The following is a 26,588-nucleotide window of genomic DNA, read 5'->3' on the forward strand; positions in this document are numbered from 1 at the left end:
GCTATGACATGCACTCCCTTCTGGAAATTATGAAAAACATTACATCGGCCATAACTTGGGGTGGGAAACTCATAGAAGGACACCAAAACTTTAATTCTCCCGAGCATAAGATTGCCGTTCATTTAAGTCCAAACATGACTTGGCTATGAGACTCGGGTAAGCAGTAATGTGTATCTCAGGTACTGCTAGGCAGTGAGCTACGAAAATGCATGGGAGGGTAGCTCTACTGATGCAGGTGCCAAAATGTAAATTTCACACCTATATCAATAATCGGTGCCATTATATGTAAATTTGCAAGAACCAAGAAAACATGTGCTTTTAAGGAACTACCTTTAACCAGTTTTCTCAAGCTGCTCTGCGGCACACTGGGGTCTCAGGTTACACAGCTGTATAGCATGGGACCAGAAGAAGTGGACTCTCACACACATTCTAGAGGTAGGGGGGACGAGTGGTTTAGATTTACACAGGCAGACTTAGGGGCCATGCAGCTGTGTGTTTAGATCAGCAAACCTAATGGGGGAGGAAAGTGTATGTGCTGAGCTGGCATGTCATTTGCAAACCCAAAAGATGTAGCAGAGCTCTGTATGAGTGATGGCACATTGAGGCTTACGTCATATTTCATGACAACTTGCATTGCTCTGCGGTCTACACATTGGTCTGCACATTAGCCCAGAATTAATATCAGCCGGGACTCGGGTGGATAACATTGTATTTGTCATGTCTCTTATAGAAAGCTAACATAATGATAGAAATATGGGGTTAATATCTCCCGCCTGGGACCACCAGGGGCGCAGATATCCTTAACATCGGGGATCTCAGAATGTTTGGCACCTGAGCCCCCATCTCATTTACCGGCCCCCATCTGAGGTCACCGGGGGAGGTCGGTGGGAGCGGCTGGTACCTGGTAAAAGACCCCATGATCAGTGCTGGGAGATACAGCTGCTGTAAGCACTTCCCTAATTGGAGCGCCCCCCTCCAGCAGATCTGCGCCATTCCTGTGTCATCTTGTCTAGAACCTTTCTTGTGTTTCTCCCGGTTATTTAATATGCAAATTGCCTCTTCAGAAAATTATATATATATATATATATAGCGCCACCTATTGGAAGTAGTATCAAAAACGAAATCTTTATTAGTCCATGAAAGAGCAACGTTTCGACCAGTATCCTGGTCTTTGTCAAGCATACAACTAGGTACAATGTGTCGGCTTAAATGGTGTGGATACCACGCAAGGCACCAATCACCAACCAGCCATTAATTACATATATAAACACAGTAAAAAACATCAATCAGACAACATAAAAAAACGTTAAAAAGGATACACATAATGTCTGCAGTATATAGAAAAGAAAATCAAATTCAACACATAAATAATGTAACCACACTGCAGTGTTTATATTCCGTCCAACCAATTAGGTTCCGGCATCATCATAACCATGGATACGAAGGCCCAATAAGAAGGTCATAGCACCAATCCTCTCAGCCAATCCGGATCCTTATTGTGGATAGCGCCAAAAATCCAGCCAGCCTATCCAATTTCCTCTTGTTCCTGGTAAAGATCTAAGTAGCAAATCACATAACCACTTACAAATGCGCAGCAAGATCGCATCATAATCCGGCGCCCTCCCCCCAGAGGGTCACATGACCGCAAAACACTCAGGGATACCACGTCATATGTGGCTGCGCACCATGGCAACAGCCGGCCCCTCACGCGAGCTCATGGAAAGGATCTGCCCCGCCACCACGTGACCATATGTCATCCCTGCGAGAGAGGAGCCGCGGCCGTGCGCACGCGCAGCACCGCCGGAACCCGCAGCATCGCAAACACGATACATGCATATCCAGCGACGCTGCGAGCGCCACACCCCGGACTCCACCCACACAAAGGAGACACAGGCACGCCGCCGCTGGGACATCCCAACCATAACGTCACAGAGAGGGCAGGCTAGACACCAGTGCGCAAACGCCCAGTATACCTATGGGTCTATGTGACCACGGCCCACATAAGTTGCCATACAAACTAAGAGAGCATAAGCGGATTATTAAACCATATATACACAATATAGCTCGAGCATAATGTATAAGCAAGACCACAGAATACATATAGAATCACATAGTTATATTAACCGAGGACAAGAAAACATCGTTTAATCCTATGTATAATATAAAACCTTAAAAATAAACACCGTAAAAACAAAATACCGATGAAGTTGCCAAAATTGTGGGGAGGAAGATTATTTAGGGATACAAACCTGTAAATTAAAATCTAAATTCAAACCCCCAGGTTGTAGGGTCCCCAATGAGTAAATCCACCTCATTTCTTTTTTTCTGAGTAATGATAATCTATCCCCTCCTCTCCTCAAAACTGGGACACTGTCTATCACTCTAAAGCGTAACTGATTAATAGAATGTTTTTTCTCCAAAAAATGTCTAGGGATCGGCAAATCAGTAAGTCCAGTGCGTATCGTGCTCTTATGTTTACTGATTCGTGCCCGCACTTCCATTGTGGTCTCCCCCACGTAAGCCAACCCGCACGGACACGTAATCATGTAAACAATGAAACTCGAAGAGCAAGTGTACCGTTCTTTCAGATAGATTTTTTTACCCGTGTGCGGGTGATGAAAAAACTCCCCTTTGAGCATATTGTTGCAACTCGCACAACCCAGGCATGGAAAATTTCCAAGTCTGGGTGTGCCAAAAGTTGTCTGAACAGAGGAGCTTTTAGATGACCCAATATCTGATCTCACTAGACTGTCACCCAGATTGCGTCCCCTCCTGTAAGACATCATAGGATAATTCTTAAACGACGGTATTGATGGTAAACCGCGTTGTAAACCCAACCAATGTTTCCTCAAGATTTTATCAATGTGGCAGCTAGCTGAAGTGTAGGTAGATACAAAGGGGATACGCTCACCCGATCGTTTAGGGGAGCCTGGTTTGCGAACAGATTCTCGCGTTACATTTCGGGCCCTACAACTAAACCTACGTAGCTCCTTCTTAGGATAGCCCCTATTGGAGAATTTGAGGCACATCTCATCAAGCCTCCGGTCAACCAAAGTGTCATCCGACACTATTCTCCGAACCCTCAGGAGTTGGCTCCACGGTAAGGAGTTAACCATTCTCCGAGGATGGTTGCTATCAAATAGCAGCAGGCCATTTCATTTTTTTTGATTTGGGACGGTAATATCACAGAGCTTAATGCGTTTCATGATTATCTTAATGGAATTTATGTGGAGTTACAATTTACCTTGACATCGTCTACCACTCAGCTTCAGTTTTTAGATACCCTTGTATATAAGGAAGGAGATAAGCTAAAGACAGATATCTTTGTGAAGGAGACGGACAGAAATGGCCTGCTGCTATTTGATAGCAACCATCCTCGGAGAATGGTTAACTCCTTACCGTGGAGCCAACTCCTGAGGGTTCGGAGAATAGTGTCGGATGACACTTTGGTTGACCGGAGGCTTGATGAGATGTGCCTCAAATTCTCCAATAGGGGCTATCCTAAGAAGGAGCTACGTAGGTTTAGTTGTAGGGCCCGAAATGTAACGCGAGAATCTGTTCGCAAACCAGGCTCCCCTAAACGATCGGGTGAGCGTATCCCCTTTGTATCTACCTACACTTCAGCTAGCTGCCACATTGATAAAATCTTGAGGAAACATTGGTTGGGTTTACAACGCGGTTTACCATCAATACCGTCGTTTAAGAATTATCCTATGATGTCTTACAGGAGGGGACGCAATCTGGGTGACAGTCTAGTGAGATCAGATATTGGGTCATCTAAAAGCTCCTCTGTTCAGACAACTTTTGGCACACCCAGACTTGGAAATTTTCCATGCCTGGGTTGTGCGAGTTGCAACAATATGCTCAAAGGGGAGTTTTTTCATCACCCGCACACGGGTAAAAAAATCTATCTGAAAGAACGGTACACTTGCTCTTCGAGTTTCATTGTTTACATGATTACGTGTCCGTGCGGGTTGGCTTACGTGGGGGAGACCACAATGGAAGTGCGGGCACGAATCAGTAAACATAAGAGCACGATACGCACTGGACTTACTGATTTGCCGATCCCTAGACATTTTTTGGAGAAAAAACATTCTATTAATCAGTTACGCTTTAGAGTGATAGACAGTGTCCCAGTTTTGAGGAGAGGAGGGGATAGATTATCATTACTCAGAAAAAAAGAAATGAGGTGGATTTACTCATTGGGGACCCTACAACCTGGGGGTTTGAATTTAGATTTTAATTTACAGGTTTGTATCCCTAAATAATCTTCCTCCCCACAATTTTGGCAACTTCATCGGTATTTTGTTTTTACGGTGTTTATTTTTAAGGTTTTATATTATACATAGGATTAAACGATGTTTTCTTGTCCTCGGTTAATATAACTATGTGATTCTATATGTATTCTGTGGTCTTGCTTATACATTATGCTCGAGCTATATTGTGTATATATGGTTTAATAATCCGCTTATGCTCTCTTAGTTTGTATGGCAACTTATGTGGGCCGTGGTCACATAGACCCATAGGTATACTGGGCGTTTGCGCACTGGTGTCTAGCCTGCCCTCTCTGTGACGTTATGGTTGGGATGTCCCAGCGGCGGCGTGCCTGTGTCTCCTTTGTGTGGGTGGAGTCCGGGGTGTGGCGCTCGCAGCGTCGCTGGATATGCATGTATCGTGTTTGCGATGCTGCGGGTTCCGGCGGTGCTGCGCGTGCGCACGGCCGCGGCTCCTCTCTCGCAGGGATGACATATGGTCACGTGGTGGCGGGGCAGATCCTTTCCATGAGCTCGCGTGAGGGGCCGGCTGTTGCCATGGTGCGCAGCCACATATGACGTGGTATCCCTGAGTGTTTTGCGGTCATGTGACCCTCTGGGGGGAGGGCGCCGGATTATGATGCGATCTTGCTGCGCATTTGTAAGTGGTTATGTGATTTGCTACTTAGATCTTTACCAGGAACAAGAGGAAATTGGATAGGCTGGCTGGATTTTTGGCGCTATCCACAATAAGGATCCGGATTGGCTGAGAGGATTGGTGCTATGACCTTCTTATTGGGCCTTCGTATCCATGGTTATGATGATGCCGGAACCTAATTGGTTGGACGGAATATAAACACTGCAGTGTGGTTACATTATTTATGTGTTGAATTTGATTTTCTTTTCTATATACTGCAGACATTATGTGTATCCTTTTTAACGTTTTTTTATGTTGTCTGATTGATGTTTTTTACTGTGTTTATATATGTAATTAATGGCTGGTTGGTGATTGGTGCCTTGCGTGGTATCCACACCATTTAAGCCGACACATTGTACCTAGTTGTATGCTTGACAAAGACCAGGATACTGGTCGAAACGTTGCTCTTTCATGGACTAATAAAGATTTCGTTTTTGATACTGCAACACCCGTTTGGAGCGCTGTTCATCTCTTCTCTTTGGACTACACGTATTTCCAGGTCGGTTCCCTGGACCAAGGAACGAGCGCCCCTCTGTGTGAGTGCTGTCAGCCCCATTTTTCTTTACTACCTATTGGAAGTAGCGATCCTACAAGGCACAATCAACCCTTTAACGAGTCGTGCAATATGACTTAGGATAAAAGCCAAACCAGTATCTCAATTTACAGACACTGTGTTTCGGGCTGTTGGCCCTCGTCAGTACGAAGCATGAGAACTGATTTGTCTAGATGAGAGGCTCTGGACTGATGTCTAAGGGGTAAGGTTTCTCCTTGTGGAGAGTGACATACCAGCTCTGGCTTGTCAAGGTAAGGAGGCTTATTCGCCATGCAATGCTCCTCTGGGAAATTTAATATGCAAATTGTCTCTTCAGAGAAAAAGAGGACTTGAACTCTATAGCGCCACCTGATGGAGATAAGTCCCTGTTATTTATGCGCCTGTACACACTGTGTTGTGTCGTCCCCTCTAACATCTCTTGTGTATTTATCAGCGCGGCTGAATTGTGGGATTAATGATAGAAATGTAACAGCTTCACTCCTCTTACTCTATAAACCGCACCCTGAAGCCTCGTGAGGCCCCACGTTACCAGTAACAGGCGGTGACTGCACCGGAGTATATATATATGTGCTGGGATTGGAGGTACTGTATATATACTATACGGTCACTGGGCACCACCCAATAACCTGAGAGCAGCCACGGCCCCGTCCATCAATCTTCAGCCAAGTGTGTGACTGTACTGATGATTGGTGGCAGCGGTGACTGTACCAGAGTATATACAGTGCCTTGCGAAAATATTCGGACCCCTGGAACTTTTCAACCTTTTCCCACATATCATGCTTCAAACATAAAAATACCAAATGTAAATTTTTGGTGAAGAATCAACAACAAGTGGAACACAATTGTGAAGTTGAACGAAATTTATTGGTTATTTTACATTTTTTTTGAAATTCAAAAACTGAAAAGTGGGGCGTGCAATATTATTCAGCCCCTTTACTTTCAGTGCAGAAGTTCATTGTGGATCTCGGAATGATCCAATGCCTAATGATGATAAATATAATCCACCTGTGTGTGATCAAGTCTCCGTATAAATGCACCTGCTCTGTGATAGTCTCAGGGTTCTGTTTGAAGCACAGAGAGCATCATGAAGACCAAGGAACACAACAGGCAGGTCCGTGATACTGTGGTGGAGAAGTTTAAAGCCGGATTTGGATACAAAATGATTTCCAAAACTTTAAACATCCCAAGGAGCACTGTGCAAGTGATCATGTTGAAATGGAAGGAGTATCATACCACTGCAAATCTACCAAGACCCGGCCGTCCCTCTAAACTTTCATCTCAAACAAGGAGAAGACTGATCAGAGATGGAGCCAAGAGGCCGATGATCACTCTGGATGATCTGCAAGAGACCTACAGCTGAGGTGGGACAGTCTGTCCATAGGACAACAATCAGTCGTACACTGCAAAAATCTGGCCTTTATGGAAGAGTGGCAAGAAGAAATCCATTTCTCAAAGATATTCATAAAAAGTGTCATTTAAAGTTTGCAACAAGCCACCTGGGAGACACCAAACACGTGGAAGAAGGTGCTCTGGTCAGATGAATCCAAAATTGAACTTTTTGGCAACAATGCCAAACGATATGTTTGGCATAAAGGCAACACAGCTCATCACCCTGAACACACCATCCCCACTGTCAAACATGGTGGTGGCAGCATCATGGTTTGGGCCTGCTTTTCTTCAGCAGGGACTGGGAAGATGGTGAAAATTGATGGGAAGATGGATGGAGCCAAATACAGGACCATTCTTGAAGAAAACCTGCAAATCTGCAAAAGACCTGAGACTGGGACGGAGATTTGTCTTCCAACAAGACAATGATCCCAAACATAAAGCAAAATCTACAATGGAATGGTTCACAAATAAACATATCCAGGTGCTAGAATGGCCAAGTCACAGCCCAGACCTCAATCCAATCGAGAATCTGTGGAAAGAGCTGAAAACTGCTGTTCACAAACGATCTCCATCAAACCTCACTGAGCTCGAGTTGTTTGCCAAGGAAGAATGGGCAAGAATTTTAGTCTCTCGATGTACAAAACTGATAGAGACAGACCCCAAGCGACTTGTAATCGCAGCAAAAGGTGGCGCAACAAAGTATTAAGTTACAGGGGCCGAATAATATTGCACGTCCCTGTGAGGATAATGTATAATATAAGTTTTAGTTTTCCTTGACAGCACATATAGGGTGGGCGTTGACCCCCCCTCCACTCTGTGTTTTGCTTTCTGGAATGTGTGTGTGTAGAAGAGGTTTTATTGCTCTGGCTGTAAATTCCAGGCTCTGGGCAACTTACTCATCCCTCCTCCCATTTAGAATCAGCTAGAACTGGTCTGATATCTCTCTAAAGGCAGAAAGTTCTTTGTCATCTTATAGTAAGATATTGGGTCACCGATTTGGGCTAGGAAAATAATAAGTCAATTTTGCGAATCTCCATCGACGGATCTGTCAGCCACTGTAAGCATGAGCCTCTAATTCCAACAGGGACAGAGTACAGATTTCTCCGGAAACGGGTGTCCCAACGAGCCCGAATTTAGTCTCATTAGAAAGCCAATTTTAAAATAAGCTGAATGCTGGGTGTGTTATGATTCTGACATGTTCGGGAACGAAAATACAAGAATTATACGAATTGGAGAAAATTGTACAGCTGAGGAGAGGGGAGGGCGATGTTAACCCAACCCCTTTAGTGATGTCACAAGGCTGCAGCTTTTAAGTGATTACACTTAACCCAGTCTTAGTCTGAGTTTTACTTGAGGAGCTGTTTCTATCCAGACCTCCTGATGCACTGGGACATTTGGGGTTCCGCCTACCAACATGATTTTGCCTGAAATGAACTGAGAACATGTGAGTTTTACCTTTTCTCATTTCATCCCGTTATTTTATAATTACCTAGTACATATTTTCAATTGTCTCTTTTGTAACATCTTTATATACACTTTTTATAAACACTGCCTTAAACTTTCGGAGTAAAATATATAAATTACTAGTTTCATTCTCCTGTTCTAAAACGTACCCTAAGACTTCTGAAGGGAATTACGCTACTGTTTTGGGTTAGCTTTGGACCCGTTTAATCGAAGCTGGTGGCAGCATACCGTGTGCTGTGTCTTTGGGAGTCGTTGTAGCGATGGCAGCATTGATAATTATTGTTCCTGCCTGAGTGGGAGTAGTTATATCGCCTTGCTGCAGCGTGCCCAATAGCCAGTACATAGCAGGCAGCCTTTCTGGCGACTAATTACCCTTGGTGCAGTACCTAATCTGACCTGAGGGTAAGGGGGCGCCAGAGAGCTGCAAGTTCAAGCAGAACTGTAAAGCAGGATATACATAAATCCCTGCAGTTTGTGGTATATTGAAAGCAGTGGGATACCTAGAATAAGCCCCTGCTGTAAACTAAGAGGTCAATAGCCTTGTGTGTGTGTTTTCATCACATTGTAGCAGTGGAGGGATAACTAAGATAAGCCCCCCTGCACATGTGATAGCCGTCTGTTGGCCTAAAGTCACCCCGATCCATGACGTAGGGGTGACGGTCACGGTGTGAATCGTGACAGCCCCACTTTTCAGTTTTTGAATCTCCTCACAAATTTAAACTAACCAATACATTTCGTTCAACTTCACAATTGTGTGCCACTTGTTATTGATTCTTCACCAAAAATATATATTTGGTATCTTTAGGTTTGAAGCATGATATGTGGGTAAAGGTTGAAAAGTTCCAGGGGGCTGAATACTTTCGCAAGGCACTGTACATGCCCATGTGCTGGGATCGGAAGTGTATATACTATACGGTCACTGGGCAGTGCACAATCATAGTAGCAGCCATGGCCTCTTCCATCACCCATCAATTGTGTGATTGTGATGACAGTTGGTGGCAGTGGTGCGATCTCTTTGTGATCTGTGTCAGCGGTGGGATCTTTGTGATCTCCATTGCATACACAAATCTGCCCTTTATGGAAGAGGAGCAAGAAGAAAGACATTGTGGAAGCCATAAGAAGTACCATTTAGGGGACACAAGGAGTGTGTGGAGGAAGAGGCTCTGCTCAGAGGAGGCCAAAGGAGAACATTTGGGATAAATACAAAGTGCTATGTGTGGTGGAAAACTAACACTGAATATCACCCTGAAAACACCGTCCTCACCGTCACACATGGTGGTGGCAGCATCATGCTGTGGGGAGGCTTTTCTTCAGCAGGGGCAGGGAAGCAGGTCAGAGGTGATTGGTCGATAGATGTAACTAAATACAGGGCGATCCTGGAGGAAAACCTGGGAGAGACAGACCCCAAAAGGCTGCAGCAGTGACTGCAGAGACAGGGGGTCCTATAAAGTACTTACTACAGGGGACTGAACGCTAGTGCACAGCATAATGTTCAGTTTTATATTTGTACAACAATTAGTACACCCCGTATTATTTTCTTTACTCGTCACTAATACTTGTTACTTTGTGTCACTGAACATCCCAATGAAATACATGGAACTTTGTGGCTGTAACGTGAAAAAATGCGGAAAAGTTCATGGGGAGTGAAGACTTTTTCAAGGAGCTGTATTCAGTATGTAACACCTCCTGAATATATAGTGGAACGATGCTTGTCATCGGCTGCTGCACTCACGTTACCATCCTATGGACTCTGCCATCTGTGTCACTATCTATGCAAAGCAGAGGCAGAAAAAATGTCATTACGGCTGCTGCGCTCTGCATAGGCAGTGCAGGGAGGACAACTACTGTTAGTGCATGGTGACAAGATGATACGATCCAGAGTCACAAAGATCACTTCAGAGTGTATGTGAAGGACGGAAGTATGAGACATTTTGAGCCCCCAAAGAATTTGGTGTCTGAGGTAGCCGACCTGGTGTGCCCCCCAGAACCGCTGAGCCACGGACGGCGGGGACGAGAGAGGGACTGACATCTTGTCTTGGCTCTGCCATGTCTCTGTCCAGGTGCAGTGACCATCACCCCTCAGGACCAGCAGTGGGTCGGGGCCTGGTGGCTCGGTTACCTGATCGCCGGTGTCATCAGCCTCCTCGCCACCATCCCTTTCTGGTTTCTACCAAAGGAGCAGCCGAAATCAGAGCCCCGAAAGGACTCGAGCACCTCCTCCGAGCAGTCCAGGTTCATCCTGGAGGAGCTGAGAGACCAGACGTTTCCGCAGGAGCCGGGGCAACTGCTGACCATGGCCAGAGGTAGAGGGGGCGCTAATACTTATCCAATGCTTCTCATGCCGTGCATAGCCATTCATTCATAGCCTTATACAACCCCTCTATGACGTTCAGGGAGATGTCCCACCACTGCCACCAATCGTCAGGGATCGGCACTACTAATCACACCGCTGCCATCAATCATTAGGGAGAAGCACTACTGATCACACTGCTGCCACCAATCATCAGGGACCGGCACTACTGATCACACCGCTGCCATCAATCGTTAGGGAGCAGCACTACTGATCACACCGCTGCCATCAATCGTTAGGGAGAAGCACTACTGATCACACCGCTGCCATCAATCGTTAGGGAGAAGCACTCCTGATCACACCGCTGCCATCAATTATCAGTACAGTAACACACTTGACTGACGATTGATGGACGGGGCCGCACCTGCTCTCACTGGTCACGTTATTGTGTGCTGCACAGTGTCTAGCTGCCACCGATCGTTTATCACAGGCCCATTGGACGCCTGTTACTGGTAACGTGGGGCCTCACGAGGCTTCAGGGTGCGGTTTATAGAGTAAGAGGAGTGAAGCTGTTACATTTCTATCATTAATCCCACAATTCAGCCGCGCTGATAAATACACAAGAGATGTTACAGAGGGGACGACACAACACAGTGTGTACAGGCGCATAAATAACCGGGAGAAACACAAGAAAGGCGCTAGACCTGATGTCACAGGAATGGCGCAGATCTGCAGGAGGGGGGCGCTCTGATTCGGAAAGTCCTTACAGCAGCTGTATCTCCCAGCACTGATCATGGGTGTTGTGAATTCTGTGGTCAAGCTCCCTCCTGTGGTCATGAGTGGTACTTCGGCTGGTTCTGTCTATGAGCTTCCTCTGGTGGATGTGAGTGGGGCTGCGGCTTCTGAGTTTCCTTCCTCAGGTAACGAGGTTAAGTCGTTAGGTGCTGCTCTATTTAACTCCACCTAGTTCTTTGTTCCTTGCCTCCAGTCAATGTTCCAGTATTGGTCTTGCTCTCTCCTGGATCGTTCTTGTGGCCTGTCTTCACTGCATAAGCTAAGTTCTGCTTGTGTTTCTTGGTTTGCTATTTTTTCTGTTCAGCTTGCTATTTTGGTTCGTCTTGCTTGCTGGAAGCTCTGGGACGCAGAGGAAGCACCTCCATACCGTTAGTCGGTGCGGAGGGTCTTTTTGCGCCCTCTGCGTGGTTGTTTGTAGGTTTTTGTGGGGACCGCAAAGCTATCTTTCCTATCCTCGGTCTATTCAGTAAGTCGGGCCTCACTTTGCTAAAATCTATTTCATCTCTGTGTTTGTATTTTCATCTTTACTCACAGTCATTATATGTGGGGGGCTGCCTTTTCCTTTGGGGAATTTCTCTGAGGCAAGGTAGGCTTATTTTTCTATCTTCAGGGCTAGCTAGTTTCTCAGGCTGTGTCGAGGAGCCTAGGTCTGGTCAGGAGCGCTCCACGGCTACCTCTAGTGTGGTGTGATAGGACTAGGGATTGCGGTCAGCAGAGTTCCCACGTCTCAGAGCTCGTCCTATGTTATTAGTAACTATCAGGTCACTTTGTGTGCTATTAACCACCAGGTCCATTGTGTTTCTGAACCACCAGTTCATAACACATGGGGTCTTTTACCAGGTACCAGCCGCTCCCACCGACCTCCCCCGGTGACCTCAGATGGGGGCCGGTAGATGAGATGGGGGCTCAGGTGCCAAAAGTGATGAGATCCCCGATGTTAAGGATATCTGCCCCCCTGGAGGTCCCAGGCGGGAGATATTAACCCCATATTTCCATCATGATTTTAGGTTCCTAGATGAGACATGACATATACAACGTTATCACCCGGCCGATATTAATTCTGGGCTAATGTGCAGACCGCAGAGCAATGCAAGTGAATGTGCTGCGCTCCGCACTGCGCCACCATGCCGAAAATATGTCTCCTGTATCTATAGCGCCTACACCTGTCACTACTAACCAATATTCCTATCTGGTACGTGGCCCCACAGAGTCTGGGACATCGAGCATGTGGCTCTGAAGTCAGGAAGACCCTAATTACACAGGGACAGAAAAGTGTCAGCACATAAAGCTGCTGCTTCCTATTCATACTGAGCACATCACAGGAGGGGCCGCATCACATCACAGGAGGGGCCGCATCACAGGAGGGGCCGCATCACAGGAGGGGCCACATCACAGGAGGAGCCGCATCACAGGAGGGGCGGCATCACAGGAGGGGCTACATCACAGGAGGGGCCACATCACAGGAGGGGCCACATCACAGGAGGGGCCACATCACAGGAGGGAGTCCGCATCACAGGAGGGGCGGCATCACAGGAGGGGCTACATCACAGGAGGGGCTGCATCACATCACAGGAGGGGCCACATCACAGGAGGGGCCACATGACAGGAGGGGCCGCATCACATCACAGGAGGGGCCACATAACAGGAGGGGCCGCATCACAGGAGGGGCCGCATCACATCACAGGAGGGGCCGCATCACAGGAGGGGCCACATCACAGGAGGGGCCTCATCACAGGAGGGAGTCCGCATCACAAAAGGGGCGGCATCACAGGAGGGGCCACATCACAGGAGGGAGTCCGCATCACAGGAGGGGCCGCATCACATCACAGGAGGGGCCACATCACAGGAGGGGCCGCATCACAGGAGGGGCCGCATCACAGGAGGAGCCCTCATCACAGGAGGAGCCCTCATCACAGGAGGGGACGCATCACAGGAGGGGCCACATCACAGAAGGGGCCTCATCACATCACAGGAGGGGCCACATCACAGAAGGGGCCTCATCACATCACAGGAGGGGCCACATCACAGGAGGGGCTGCATCACATCACAGGAGGGGCCTCATCACAGGAGGGGCCGCATCACATCACAGGAGGGGCCACATCACAGGAGGGGCCGCATCACATCACAGGAGGGGCCACATCACAGGAGGGGCCGCATCACATCACAGGAGGGGCCTCATCACAGGAGGGGCCACATCACAGGAGGGGCCGCATCACATCACAGGAGGGGCCGCATCACATCACAGGAGGGGCCACATCACAGGGGGGGCCGCATCACATCACAGGAGGGGCCGCATCACATCACAAGAAGGGCTGCATCACAGGAGGGAGTCCGCATCACAGCAAGGAGGCCGCATGACAGGAGGGTCTGCATGACAGGAGGGGGTCGCGTTACAGGAGGGGGTCGCATCACAGGAGGAGCCGCATCACAGGAGGGGCCGCATCACAGGAGGGGGTCTGCATCACAGGTAGGAGTCCGCATCACAGGTGGGAGGCCGCATCACAGGAGGCAGTCCGCATCACAGGAGGGGGTCGCTTCACAGGAGGGGGTTGCATCACAAGAGAGGGTCCGCATCACAGGAGGGGGTCCGCAGCACAGGATGGAGGCCTCATCACATCACAGGAGGGGCCACATCACTGGAGGAGGCCGCATCACAAGAAGGACACTATCACAGAAGGGGGTCGCATCACAGGAAGGTCCGCATCACAGAAGGGGGCCACATCACAAGAAGGGCTGCATTACAGTAGGGACCTCATCACAGGAGGGGGCCGCAAAGACATGAGGGAGGCCACATCACAGGAGGGGTTTCATCACAGAAGGGGACCGCATCATAGAAGGGGGCACATCACACTTGGAGGACATATTACAGAAAGACCCGAATAGGAGGGGCCTCATCACAAGGGGACAGCAAATGGGAGGTGTCAGGAATGCCACCGGATATGTCAGGGATCCCACCAATCTGTCATGGTTCACAGGGAAGATATATTTATCATCCCCACCGATTTCACCAATTTGTCACAAATTGGGGTTGTTTGGTTGCCCCTGGTTCCTTCTGAAGGGGATTTATCTGTATCCCACATCTCACTTTGGAACTTGCAGCTCTCTGGCACCCCCTTACCCTCAGGTCGGGGTACTGCACCTAGGGTAATTAGTTGCCAAAAGGGCTGCCTGCTATGTACTGGCTATTGGGCACGCTGCAGCGAGGGCGATATAACTCCTCCCACACAGGCGGGAACAATAATTATCAACGCCGCCGGTCTCTGCAAAAACGCCCAATGGCACAGGACAAAGCATGCTGCCACCAGCTCCGATTTTCCAAGGATTAAGGGGTCCGAAGTCAACCCAAAATCAGTAGCGTAATTCACCTCAGAGGACGTGACAGTTCATTATAGAACAAGGAGAGACAAGCTAATAAATTGTATATTTTACTCCAAAAAAGGTAGGCAGTGTTTACGAAGTATAAAAAGATATTATAAAGGAGACAAATCTTGTGTACAATACAATTACAAATAAAAAAAAGGATTAAAATTGAAAAGAACACTTACAGGTCATTCAGATCATTTCATCTCCTGCTTGCCCATATGCTCAGGAGACACATCAAGATGCATGTCACATCTATAGAGCAGCTAGACCCCAGTGAAAAGACACTGAAGACTCCTGCTTCACACAGATATTTCCTAGCCTAAGACCCAGGCACTCCCCCTGTCGTGACATCACTTAGAGGCTGAAATCTCCCCTTTACTTAGACTTAGGAAAACTATTTTTTATGCCTAACTCGCTGTAGGAATCTCGTATCCGAACGACACGATGATCAGAATGTGCCCCACATCATGGAGATTCTTTTAAGAGTACACACAGAGTAATTACCTGAACCGCTTACTGAGAAATCCGCACTTTGCCCTCGTTGTGTTTAGCTTCTAGCGCTTTCAGTGAGTGATAGATCTACCGATGGACATCCGGAATATATAATTCTTATATCTCTAGCTCGGATCGGTGCCACTATCTATCACAGTAATAGAACAAAGGATCTCATGCAGTTTGGAAGGGGCTATACCAGTTTTGGCTGGTGTCATGTGGGAGGAGGGAATGAGTAGTTTTAGGGAGATTTGTCTGCTGCAGCTGAAAGCCATAAAACTTCTTCAGTGATTCTGGTGAGGGTTTTGAATTACACACATAGGCAGCAGGCAGAGTGAGAAGGGAGGTCGGAATAGCCCACAGCGTGTCTGTGCTCAGCTTTAAGGGATGTAGCAGAGCTCAATGCGTGTGATCATAGACAGTCAAATACCTAATATTCCTGACAGGAGGAGAGTGTCAGCTCTTCTCCACATGGCACTGATTCACCATTCATAGTGCAGCCGTGCTACTGCTCCATAATAATCCCTCATCCCTCTATATATCAAGACGTGGCTTTCAGTTGCTTCTTTACTCTGCAGATTTCCTGCCGTCCATGAAGCGACTCCTGGGGAACCCGGTGTTCTTCCTGTACCTGTGCGGCAGCGTCTTCCAGTATAACTCCCTGGTGGGAATGGTGACTTATAAACCAAAATATATCGAGCAGCAGTACGGACAGACGTCATCGCGGACCAACTTCATTATTGGTAACTCTCTCCAGTCACCTCCAGAGCTGCACTCACTGTTCTGCTGTTACATCATGTCTTATCATCCAGTCATCTCCAGAGCTGCACTCACTATTCTGCTGTTACATCTTCTCTTATCCTCCAGTCACCTCCAGAGCTGCACTCACTATTCTGCAGTTACATTATGTGTTATCCTCCAGTCACCTCTAGAACTGCACTCACTATTCTGCTGTTACATCTTCTCTTATCCTTCAGTCACCTCCAGAGCTGCACTCACTATTCTGCTGTTACATCTTCTCTTATCCTTCAGTCACCTCCAGAGCTGCACTCACTATTCTGCTGTTACATCTTGTCTTATCCTTCAGTCACCTCCAGAGCTGCACTCACTATTCTGCTGTTACATCGTGTCTTATCCTTCAGTCACCTCCAGAGCTGCACTCACTATTCTGCTGTTACATCTTCTCTTATCCTTCAGTCACCTACAGAGCTGCACTCACTATTCTGCTGTTACATCTTCTCTTATCCTTCAGTCACCTCCAGAGCTGCACTCACTATTCTGCTGTTACATCGTGTCTTATCCTTCAGTCACCTCCAGAGCTGCACTCACTATTCTGCTGTTACATCGTGTCTTATCCTCCAGTCACCTCCAGAGCTGCACTCACTATTCTACTGTTACATCGTGTCTTATCCTCCAGTCACCTCCAGAGCTGCACTCACTATTCTGCTGTTATATCTTCTCTTATCCTTCAGTCACCTCCAGAGCTGCACTCACTATTCTGCTGTTATATCTTCTCTTATCCTTCAGTCACCTCCAGAGCTGCACTCACTATTCTGCTGTTACATCTTCTCTTATCCTTCAGTCACCTCCAGAGCTGCACTCACTATTCTGCTGTTACATCGTGTCTTATCCTCCAGTCACCTCCAGAGCTGCAGGACCGGTGGGTGCATCTTGTTGTATCGGTCAGGACTGTTACATTGCATCACTGCAGCTGAGAGTGGATGATGGGAGTGAGAATGAAGCGACTGACCGGCGAGTGACCCGGGGAACAGAATGGAGCTGATGGGGGCAGAGAGGGGCAGTGACCCTCTTACAAGGGGAGAAATGGAAGGAACACAGGGTCAGCGATCGGCCCCAGGACGCGGGGTCACTTTGTGGTGACATAAACTATAAAAGTCATTCCTGGGGAAGAGAACAAATCCCACCTAATGAAATCCATGGCAGAAGTCTTGACATTCTCACAGAGCCCCCCTTATCTCATAGTGTGAAATTGGGGGTTCTCTGTATGATCACACACAGAAGATGCCTCAACCCTGAAAAAGGGACCCCAAACTTCGGTGAGAAACGGCTGCATTGTAATAAAGTGACCACAAGATGGCAGCAGAAGCTAATAAATCATAAACCTCATGACATACTGCAGCTCCTCCACAACCACTAATAATAACACCTCTATATACAGCTGATAACACAGGATCCACCATTCACAATAGGTGATGTCACAGCTCACCTCCTCCTCCTGTACAATGACTGGTAACACCTCTATATACAGCTCATAACACAGGATCCACCATTCACAATAGGTGATGTCACAGCTCACCTCCTCCTCCTGTACAATGACTGGTAACACCTCTATATACAGCTCATAACACAGGATCCACCATTCACAATAGGTGATGTCACAGCTCACCTCCTCCTCCTGTACAATGACTGGTAACACCTCTATATACAGCTCATAACACAGGATCCACCATTCACAATAGGTGATGTCACAGCTCACCTCCTCCTCCGGTACAATGACTGATAACACCTCTATATACAGCTCATAACACAGGATCCACCATTCACAATAGGTGATGTCACAGCTCACCTCCTCCTCCTGTACAATGACTGATAACACCTCTATATACAGCTGATAACACAGGATCCACCATTCACAATAGGTGATGTCACAGCTCACCTCCTCCTCCTGTACAATGACTGGTAACACCTCTATATACAGCTGATAACACAGGATCCACCATTCACAATAGGTGATGTCACAGCTCACCTCCTCCTCCTGTACAATGACTGGTAACACCTCTATATACAGCTCATAACACAGGATCCACCATTCACAATAGGTGATGTCACAGCTCACCTCCTCCTCCTGTACAATGACTGGTAACACCTCTATATACAGCTCATAACACAGGATCCACCATTCACAATAGGTGATGTCACAGCTCACCTCCTCCTCCTGTACAATGACTGATAACACCTCTATATACAGCTGATAACACAGGATCCACCATTCACAATAGGTGATGTCACAGCTCACCTCCTCCTCCTGTACAATGACTGATAACACCTCTATATACAGCTCATAACACAGGATCCACCAATCACAATAGGAGATGTCACAGCTCACCTCCTCCTCCTGTACAATGATTGATAACACCTCTATATACAGCTCATAACACAGGATCCACCATTCACAATAGGTGATGTCACAGCTCACCTCCTCCTCCTGTACAATGACTGATAACACCTCTATATACAGCTGATAACACAGGATCCACCATTCACAATAGGTGATGTCACAGCTCACCTCCTCCTCCTGTACAATGACTGGTAACACCTCTATATACAGCTCATAACACAGGATCCACCATTCACAATAGGTGATGTCACAGCTCACCTCCTCCTCCTGTACAATGACTGGTAACACCTCTATATACAGCTCATAACACAGGATCCACCATTCACAATAGGTGATGTCACAGCTCACCTCCTCCTCCTGTACAATGACTGATAACACCTCTATATACAGCTGATAACACAGGATCCACCATTCACAATAGGTGATGTCACAGCTCACCTCCTCCTCCTGTACAATGACTGATAACACCTCTATATACAGCTCATAACACAGGATCCACCAATCACAATAGGAGATGTCACAGCTCACCTCCTCCTCCTGTACAATGATTGATAACACCTCTATATACAGCTCATAACACAGGATCCACCATTCACAATAGGTGATGTCACAGCTCACCTCCTCCTCCTGTACAATGACTGATAACACCTCTATATACAGCAGATAACACAGGATCCACCATTCACAATAGGTGATGTCACAGCTCACCTCCTCCTCCTGTACAATGACTGATAACAGCTCTATATACAGTAGATAACACAGGATCCACCATTTACAATAGGTGAAGTCACAGCTCACCTCCTCCTCCTGTACAATGATTGATAACACCTCTATATACAGCAAATAACACAGGATCCACCATTTACAATAGGTGATGTCACAGCTCACCTCCTCCTCCTGTACAATGACTGATAATACCTCTATATACAGTAGATAACACAGGATCCACCATTTACAATAGGTGATGTCACAGCTCACCTCCTCCTCCTGTACAATGATTGATAACACCTCTATATACAGCAAATAACACAGGATCCACCATTTACAATAGGTGATATCACAGCTCACCTCCTCCTCCTGTACAATGACTGATAGCACATCTATATACAGTAGATAACACAGGATCCACCATTTACAATAGGTGATGTCACAGCTCACCTCCTCCTCCTGTACAATGACTGATAACACCTCTATATACAGCTCATAGCACAGGATCCACCATTTACAATAGGTGATGTCACAGCTCACCTCCTCCTCCTGTACAATGACTGATAACACCTCTATATACAGCTGATAACACAGGATCCACCATTCACAATAGGTGATGTCACAGCTCACCTCCTCCTCCGGTACAATGACTGATATCATCTCTATATACAGTAGATAACACAGGACCCACCATTCACCATAGGTGATGTCACAGCTCACCTCCTCCTCCTGTACAATGACTGATATCACCTCTATATACAGATGATAACACAGGATCCACCATTCACAATAGGTGATGTCACAGCTCACCTCCTCCTCCTGTACAATGACTGATAACACCTCTATATACAGCTGATAGCACAGGATCCACCATTCACAATAGGTGATGTCACAGCTCACCTCCTCCTCCTGTACAATGACTGGTAACACCTCTATATACAGCTGATAACACAGGATCCACCATTCACAATAGGTGATGTCACAGCTCACCACCTCCTCCTGTACAATGACTGATAACACCTCTATATACAGCTGATAACACAGGATCCACCATTCACAATAGGTGATGTCACAGCTCACCTCCTCCTCCTGTACAATGACTGATAACACCTCTATATACAGCTGATAGCACAGGATCCACCATTCACAATAGGTGATGTCACAGCTCACCTCCTCCTCCTATAAAGTCGTGGCTGCCCACGCTGGATCTGGCGTCATCCTCAGTCCTTGGGGAGGTCACATAGAGGAAGACGCATGACTCCCAGCAGCACAGAGGATGTCAGCAGAGGAGCACAGCTGGTAATGACCTTCTTTTTCCCCCAGGGCTTATTAACGTCCCGGCTGTCGCTCTGGGGGTCTTCCTGGGTGGAGTCGTCATGAAGAAGTTCCGGATTGGTGTCGTGGGGGCAGCGAAGCTTCTTTTGTCGTCGTCTGTGATTGGCTATGTCATCTTGCTGTCACTGTTCGGCATGGGATGTGAGCGCCCCTCAGTGGCGGGGCTGACGGTGTCGTATGCAGGGTATGTGACCTCTCTGTTAGTTCTCAGCCCGTGATCAGACATGTCGCCTGCGCTCTGCTCATCATTGACTCTCCGCAGGTACACACACATCGCCCGGGTGGACGGCGCGCTCGCTGAGTGTAACGAGCACTGCCTGTGTCCTCACTACCAGTGGGATCCGGTCTGCGGGGACAATGGCATCACCTATTACTCCGCCTGCTTCGCCGGCTGTCGCTTCACCAATGGGACGGGGAAGGCGGCAGTGAGTGGCCCCCAGCGGACGCCTTGTGGGGCCGGACCCCTCGTGGTGCCGCAGCGCAGACCGCTGATGGCTTCTGTCTTCCAGGTGTACACGAACTGCAGCTGTGTGGCGCATCCGCCATTACTCTCTGGTGGCAGCTCTGCAGTGCCAGGTCCCTGCTCCCGGGGGAGCACGTGCTCCAGGATGTTCCTGTACTTTGTGGTGGTCTCCGTCATTACCTCCTTCACGTTGTCGTTTGGAGGGACCCCCGGATACATTCTGCTTCTCAGGTGACCCCAGTACAGCAGCTGTTATACCAGTGCAAGCCAGGGCCACCGTCATCTCCCAGTCACCTCCCAGTACCCAGTGCAGGCACAGGATTATGTGGAGGGCAGTCTACTGTACAGCATATGATACATGTCTGTGCAGCATGGAGGAGCAGTCTACTGTACAGTATATTGTCACTATTCACACCGTGACTGTCACCCCTACGTCACAGATCGGGGTGACTTTAGGCCAACAGACGGCTATCACATGTGCAGGAGGCTTTTCTTAGTTATCCCTCCACTCCACAATGTGATGAAAAAACACACAAGGCTATTGACCTCTTAGTTTACAGCAGGGGCTTATTTTAGTTATCCCACTGCTCTTCAATATACCACAAACTGCAGGGATTTATGTACATCCCACTTACAGTTCCCCTTGAAACTGGCACCCCCCTTACTCTCAGGTCAGATTAGGTACTGCACCAAGGGTAATTAGTCGCCAGAAAGGCTGCCTGCTATGTACTGGCTATTGGGCACGCAGCAGCGAGGCGATATAACTACTCCTGCTCAGGCAGGAACAATAATTATCAACGCCGCAGTCGCTACAACGACACCCAAAGGCCTGCACACGGTATTGCTGCCACCAGCTTCGATTAAATGGGTCCGAAGTTAACAAAAAACAGTAGCGTAATTCTCTTCGGAAGACTTAGGGTACGTTTTAAAACAGGAAGAACGAATCTAGTATTAAATATTATACTCTGTAAAAGGTTTCAGGCAGTGTTTATAAAAAGTCATATAAAGCTGTTACAATATGAGACAATTGAAATATGTACAAGGTAAATTATAAAATAAACAGGGATTAAATAAGAAAAGGTAGAACTCACATGTTCTCAGTTCAAATCAGGCAAAACCATGCTGGTGGGCGGAGTACCCCAAATGTCCCAGCGCTGGTTAGGAACAGCTCTTCAAGTCAGACTCACATAGGCTCCAGCAGACAGACAGACTTATAGCTCAACCTGATGACATCACGGAAAGGTGTTGGTTTTCTCAGACCCTCCTCTATCTTCAGCTTAACTAAATTTAACCTAAATTTGTCTAATGCCTGTAACTCCGATACAGAACATGTAATAGTCATAACAAACCCAGCATTCATCTTGTATTAGGATTTGCTCTCTATAGATACTAAACTCAGGCTAGTAGGGACACTCCATTCCAGCATAATCCGTACTCTGTCCCTGTTGGAACTAGAAGCTCGCGTTTACCGTGATGGATACATGTGCCGATGGACTTTAGCAATATGTATTTAATATTCTCTTAGCCCAAGTCGTTGGCCCAATATCTTATCATATTAGAACAAAGGACTTCATGTTTTACAAGAACTTCTAAACCAGTTTCTGCTAGTGCAGTTGGGAGGGGTACGAGTAACTTTCCACTGCAGCTATGCCAGTCGTAAATACCTTTCTTCAGTAAAACTTCCCCACATACATTGACAAGGCAAGCTAAACACAGAGTGAAGGGGGGTCAACGCCCACCCTATGTGTGCTGGCAGAGAAACTAAACTTATATGATATTTCATACAATATCGTGACACATATAATACATGTCTGTGCCGCATGGAGAGCCAGTCTACTGTACAGCATATGATACATGTCTGTGCAGCATGGAGAGCCAGTCTACTGTACAGCATATGATACATGTCTGTGCAGCATGGAGAGCCAGTCTACTGTACAGCATATGATACATGTCTGTGCAGCATGGAGAGCCAGTCTACTGTACAGCATATGATACATGTCTGTGCAGCATGGAGAGCCAGTCTACTGTACAGCATATGATACATGTCTGCAGCATGGAGGAGCAGTCTACTGTACAGCATATGATACATGTCTGTGCAGCATGGAGGAGCAGTGTACTGTACAGCATATGATACATATCTGTGCAGCATGGAGGAGCAGTCTACTGTGCAGCAGATCATACAAGTCTGTGCGGCATGGAGGAGCAGTCTACTGTACAGCATATGATACATGTCTGTGCAGCATGGAGAGCTAGTCTACTGTACATCAGATCATACAAGTCTGTGCAGCATGAAGGAGCAGTCTACTGTACAGCATATGATACATGTCTGTGCAGCATGGAGAGCCACTTTACTGTACATCAGATCATGCAAGTCTGTGCAGCATGGAGGACCAGTCTACTGTACAGCATATGATACATGTCTGTGCAGCATGGAGGAGCAGTCTACTGTACAGCATATGATACAAGTCTATGCACCATGGAGATGCAGTCTACTGTACAGCAGAATATACAAGTCTGCAGCATGGAGAGGCAGTCTACTGTACAGCAGATCATACAAGTGTGCAGCATGGAGAGGCAGTCGACGACAGATCATACAAGTCTGTGCAGCATGGAGAGGCAGTCTACTGTACAGCACATCAAACAAGTTTGTGCAGCATGGGGAGGCAGTACATCACATAATGCAAGCCTGTGCAGCATGGAGGGGCAGTCTGCTGTACAGCATATGATACATGTCTGTGCCACATGGAGAGCCAGTCTACTGTACAGCAGGTTGTCTGGAGTGTCTCCATTGTATGCAGCAGATACGATGGTCGGCTGTGACTGTGAATTTGCTGCCCGGGTCACATATGGGGTCTCAGTGTTTTCCTCTTCTCCCGCAGATGTGTTCACCCTGAGCTGAAGAGCCTGGCGCTGGGGATCTACACCATGACGGTCCGCGTGCTAGGTGAGAGGCGGCTCCTGCAGGGCTGGTTTCCAGGGTGTACTTATTTATGTGGTGGATCTTGGGATGTGGTCATTGTACATCACATCCACACATTTCATCTTTTGTGATTTTCTTGTTTGTCTTGTGGTTTTCCTTCTTGTGTTTTGCGCTGTTTTTGTGACTTTTTGGTCACATTTTGTGCCACATTGAGAAGCGCTCTCACAATATAGGGGACAGGTCCGGCTGTGCAAAATTTAGTTACTTTTTTTTGGAAAAGTGATATTTGATGAATCAAATCAAAGACTTAAAAACCAGAATACAAAACCACAGGACACAAAAGGGTGCAAACCAAAAGTCACTAAAGGAGGCGAAAAAGTCACACAAAAAAACAGGCAGCAATGCAGTGTGAGCCTTCCGAGTGCAGACGTTCAGTGACACAGAGGAAGTCACTCAAAAACGGGCAGCAATGCAGTGATGAGCCTCCTGTCATGACTCACATGGAGGATATTTTTATCATCCCCACCACTCTCACTAATAGCTCACGAATCGGGGTTGTTTGGTTGCCCAGTTCTTTTCTGAAGGGGATTTATCTATATCCCACTTCCTGGTACCGATTTGGAACTTGCAGCTCTCTGGCGCCCCCTTACCCTCAGGTCAGATAGGGTACTGGACCTAGGATAATTAGTCACCAGAAAGGCTGCCTTACTTTGGACTGGCTAATGGGCACACTACAGCGAGGGAGATATAACTACTCCCACTCAGGTGGGAACAATAATAATCAACGCTGTCCGTCGCTACCAGGTTTCCCAAACGTGCAGGACAAATCAGCTGCCACCAGCTCAGATTCCTTAATTAATAATGGGTCCGGAGGTAACCCAAATTAGTAGCGTAATTCACTTCAGAGGAGGTGACAGTACGTTATAGAGCAAGGAGAAAAGAAGCTAGTAATTTGATATATTTTACTCCAAAAAGGTAGGCAGTGTTTACAAAAGTATACAAAAATATTATAAAAGTAGACAAGTATCGTATGTACAAACAATTACAAATAAAAAGGGATTAAAGTTGAAAAATCACTTACAGTTCCTTATGTCATTTCATAGCAGAACATGCGGTGCGGGGGAGGGGCGATACATCAAGATGCATTACAGAGCGTCTGTTTTCCTGGTCAAAGGCTAGTGAAAAATGAGCTCTTACAGTCTTATACCCCATGGTCGTGACATCACTGAGTGGGTGGAGCTATGGAATGCACTCCTTCTTTCTCAGAGGGACTCAGAGTTATGGAACATTCATATCCACTGTAGCTCCAGGATGCAACCTCGTATAGCGACGATGGATTTACCACTGATCTTGTTTTGCAACTAGCATTCTATTAAGACCAAACATGACCTGGCTATGCACTGTGAGTAAGCAGTAATTCGTTTCTCGGATACCAAGGGTACGGGAAATTGGAAAACGCACCTGGTGGCCCGGCCGAAGCACCTACCAAATATATAACTTTCATATCTCCGCCTTACTATTAAGTTTGTACATGAACAAAAGAGCACATGGTTTCAGACAAAGGACTGGTTTTCTGCACGCTCCTGCATTCAAGAGGGAGGGGAGACACACTGGAGTTTCACGTTACAGTTGTATTGTCAGCAGGGAGCAAGAGCTGGGTGGAGGGGGGATCGGAAAGCCCGCAGCGTGTGTCTGTGTTCAGCTTTAATGGACACAGCAGAGCTCAGTGTGTGTGATCATAGACAATCAAATACATCATATTCCTGACACCTCCCGAGTGCAGACGTTCAGCGACACAGAAGTCACGCAAAAAATGGGCAGCAATGCAGTGATGAGCCTCCCAAGCACAGATGTTCTGTGACACAGAGGAAGTCACGCAAAAAAACGGCATCAATGCAATGATAAGCCTCCCGAGTGCAGACGTTCAGCGACACAGAGGAAGTCACACAAAAAACGCGCAGCAATGCAGTGATGAGCCTCCTGAGCACAGACGTTCAGTTAAACAGAGGAAGTCACATAAAAACTGGCAGCAATGCAGTGATGAGCCTCCCGAATGTAGACGTTCAGCAACACAAAGTCACGCAAAAAATGGGCAGCAATGCAGTGATAAGCCTCCCGAGCATATATGTTCAGCAACACAGAGGAAGTCACACAAAAAACGGGCAGAGAACATACGTTCAATGACACAGAGGAAATCATGCAAAAATGGGCAGCAATGCAGTGTGAGCCTTCTGAGTGCAGACATTCAGTGACACAGAGGAAGTCACGCAAAAAACGGGCAGCAATGCAGTGATGATCCTCCTGAGCACAGACGTTCAGTGAAACAGAGGAAGTCATGCAAAAACAGGCAGTAATGCAGTGATGAGCCTCCCAAGCACAGATGTTCCACGACACAGTCATGCAAAAAACAGGCAGCAATACAGTAATGAGCTTCCCGAGTGCAGACGTTCAGCGACACAGAGGAAGTCACACAAAAAACGCGCAGCAATGCAGTGATGAGCCTCCTGAGCACAGACGTTCAGTTAAACAGAGGAAGTCACATAAAAACTGGCAGCAATGCAGTGATGAGCCTCCCGAATGTAGACGTTCAGCAACACAAAGTCACGCAAAAAATGGGCAGCAATGCAGTGATAAGCCTCCCGAGCATATATGTTCAGCAACACAGAGGAAGTCACACAAAAAACGGGCAGAGAACATACGTTCAATGACACAGAAGAAATCATGCAA

At 47.2% G+C, this 26,588-nt stretch overlaps 1 protein-coding gene across 1 annotated transcript in view; it reads left to right on the forward strand.

Moving 5' to 3' along the window:
- Positions 1-26,588, forward strand: part of SLCO1C1 (solute carrier organic anion transporter family member 1C1) — a 72,445-nt gene that overhangs the window by 24,564 nt on the left and 21,293 nt on the right. The window contains exons 8-13 of the mRNA XM_069762765.1: positions 10,417-10,659; positions 15,875-16,039; positions 20,467-20,662; positions 20,741-20,903; positions 20,988-21,172; positions 23,821-23,885. Coding sequence (XP_069618866.1) covers positions 10,417-10,659; positions 15,875-16,039; positions 20,467-20,662; positions 20,741-20,903; positions 20,988-21,172; positions 23,821-23,885 — 1,017 coding nt within the window. The remainder of the gene's footprint in view (positions 1-10,416; positions 10,660-15,874; positions 16,040-20,466; positions 20,663-20,740; positions 20,904-20,987; positions 21,173-23,820; positions 23,886-26,588) is intronic.

Source organism: Ranitomeya imitator, chromosome 4, assembly GCF_032444005.1.
Source record: "Ranitomeya imitator isolate aRanImi1 chromosome 4, aRanImi1.pri, whole genome shotgun sequence".
NCBI lineage: Eukaryota > Metazoa > Chordata > Amphibia > Anura > Dendrobatidae > Ranitomeya > Ranitomeya imitator.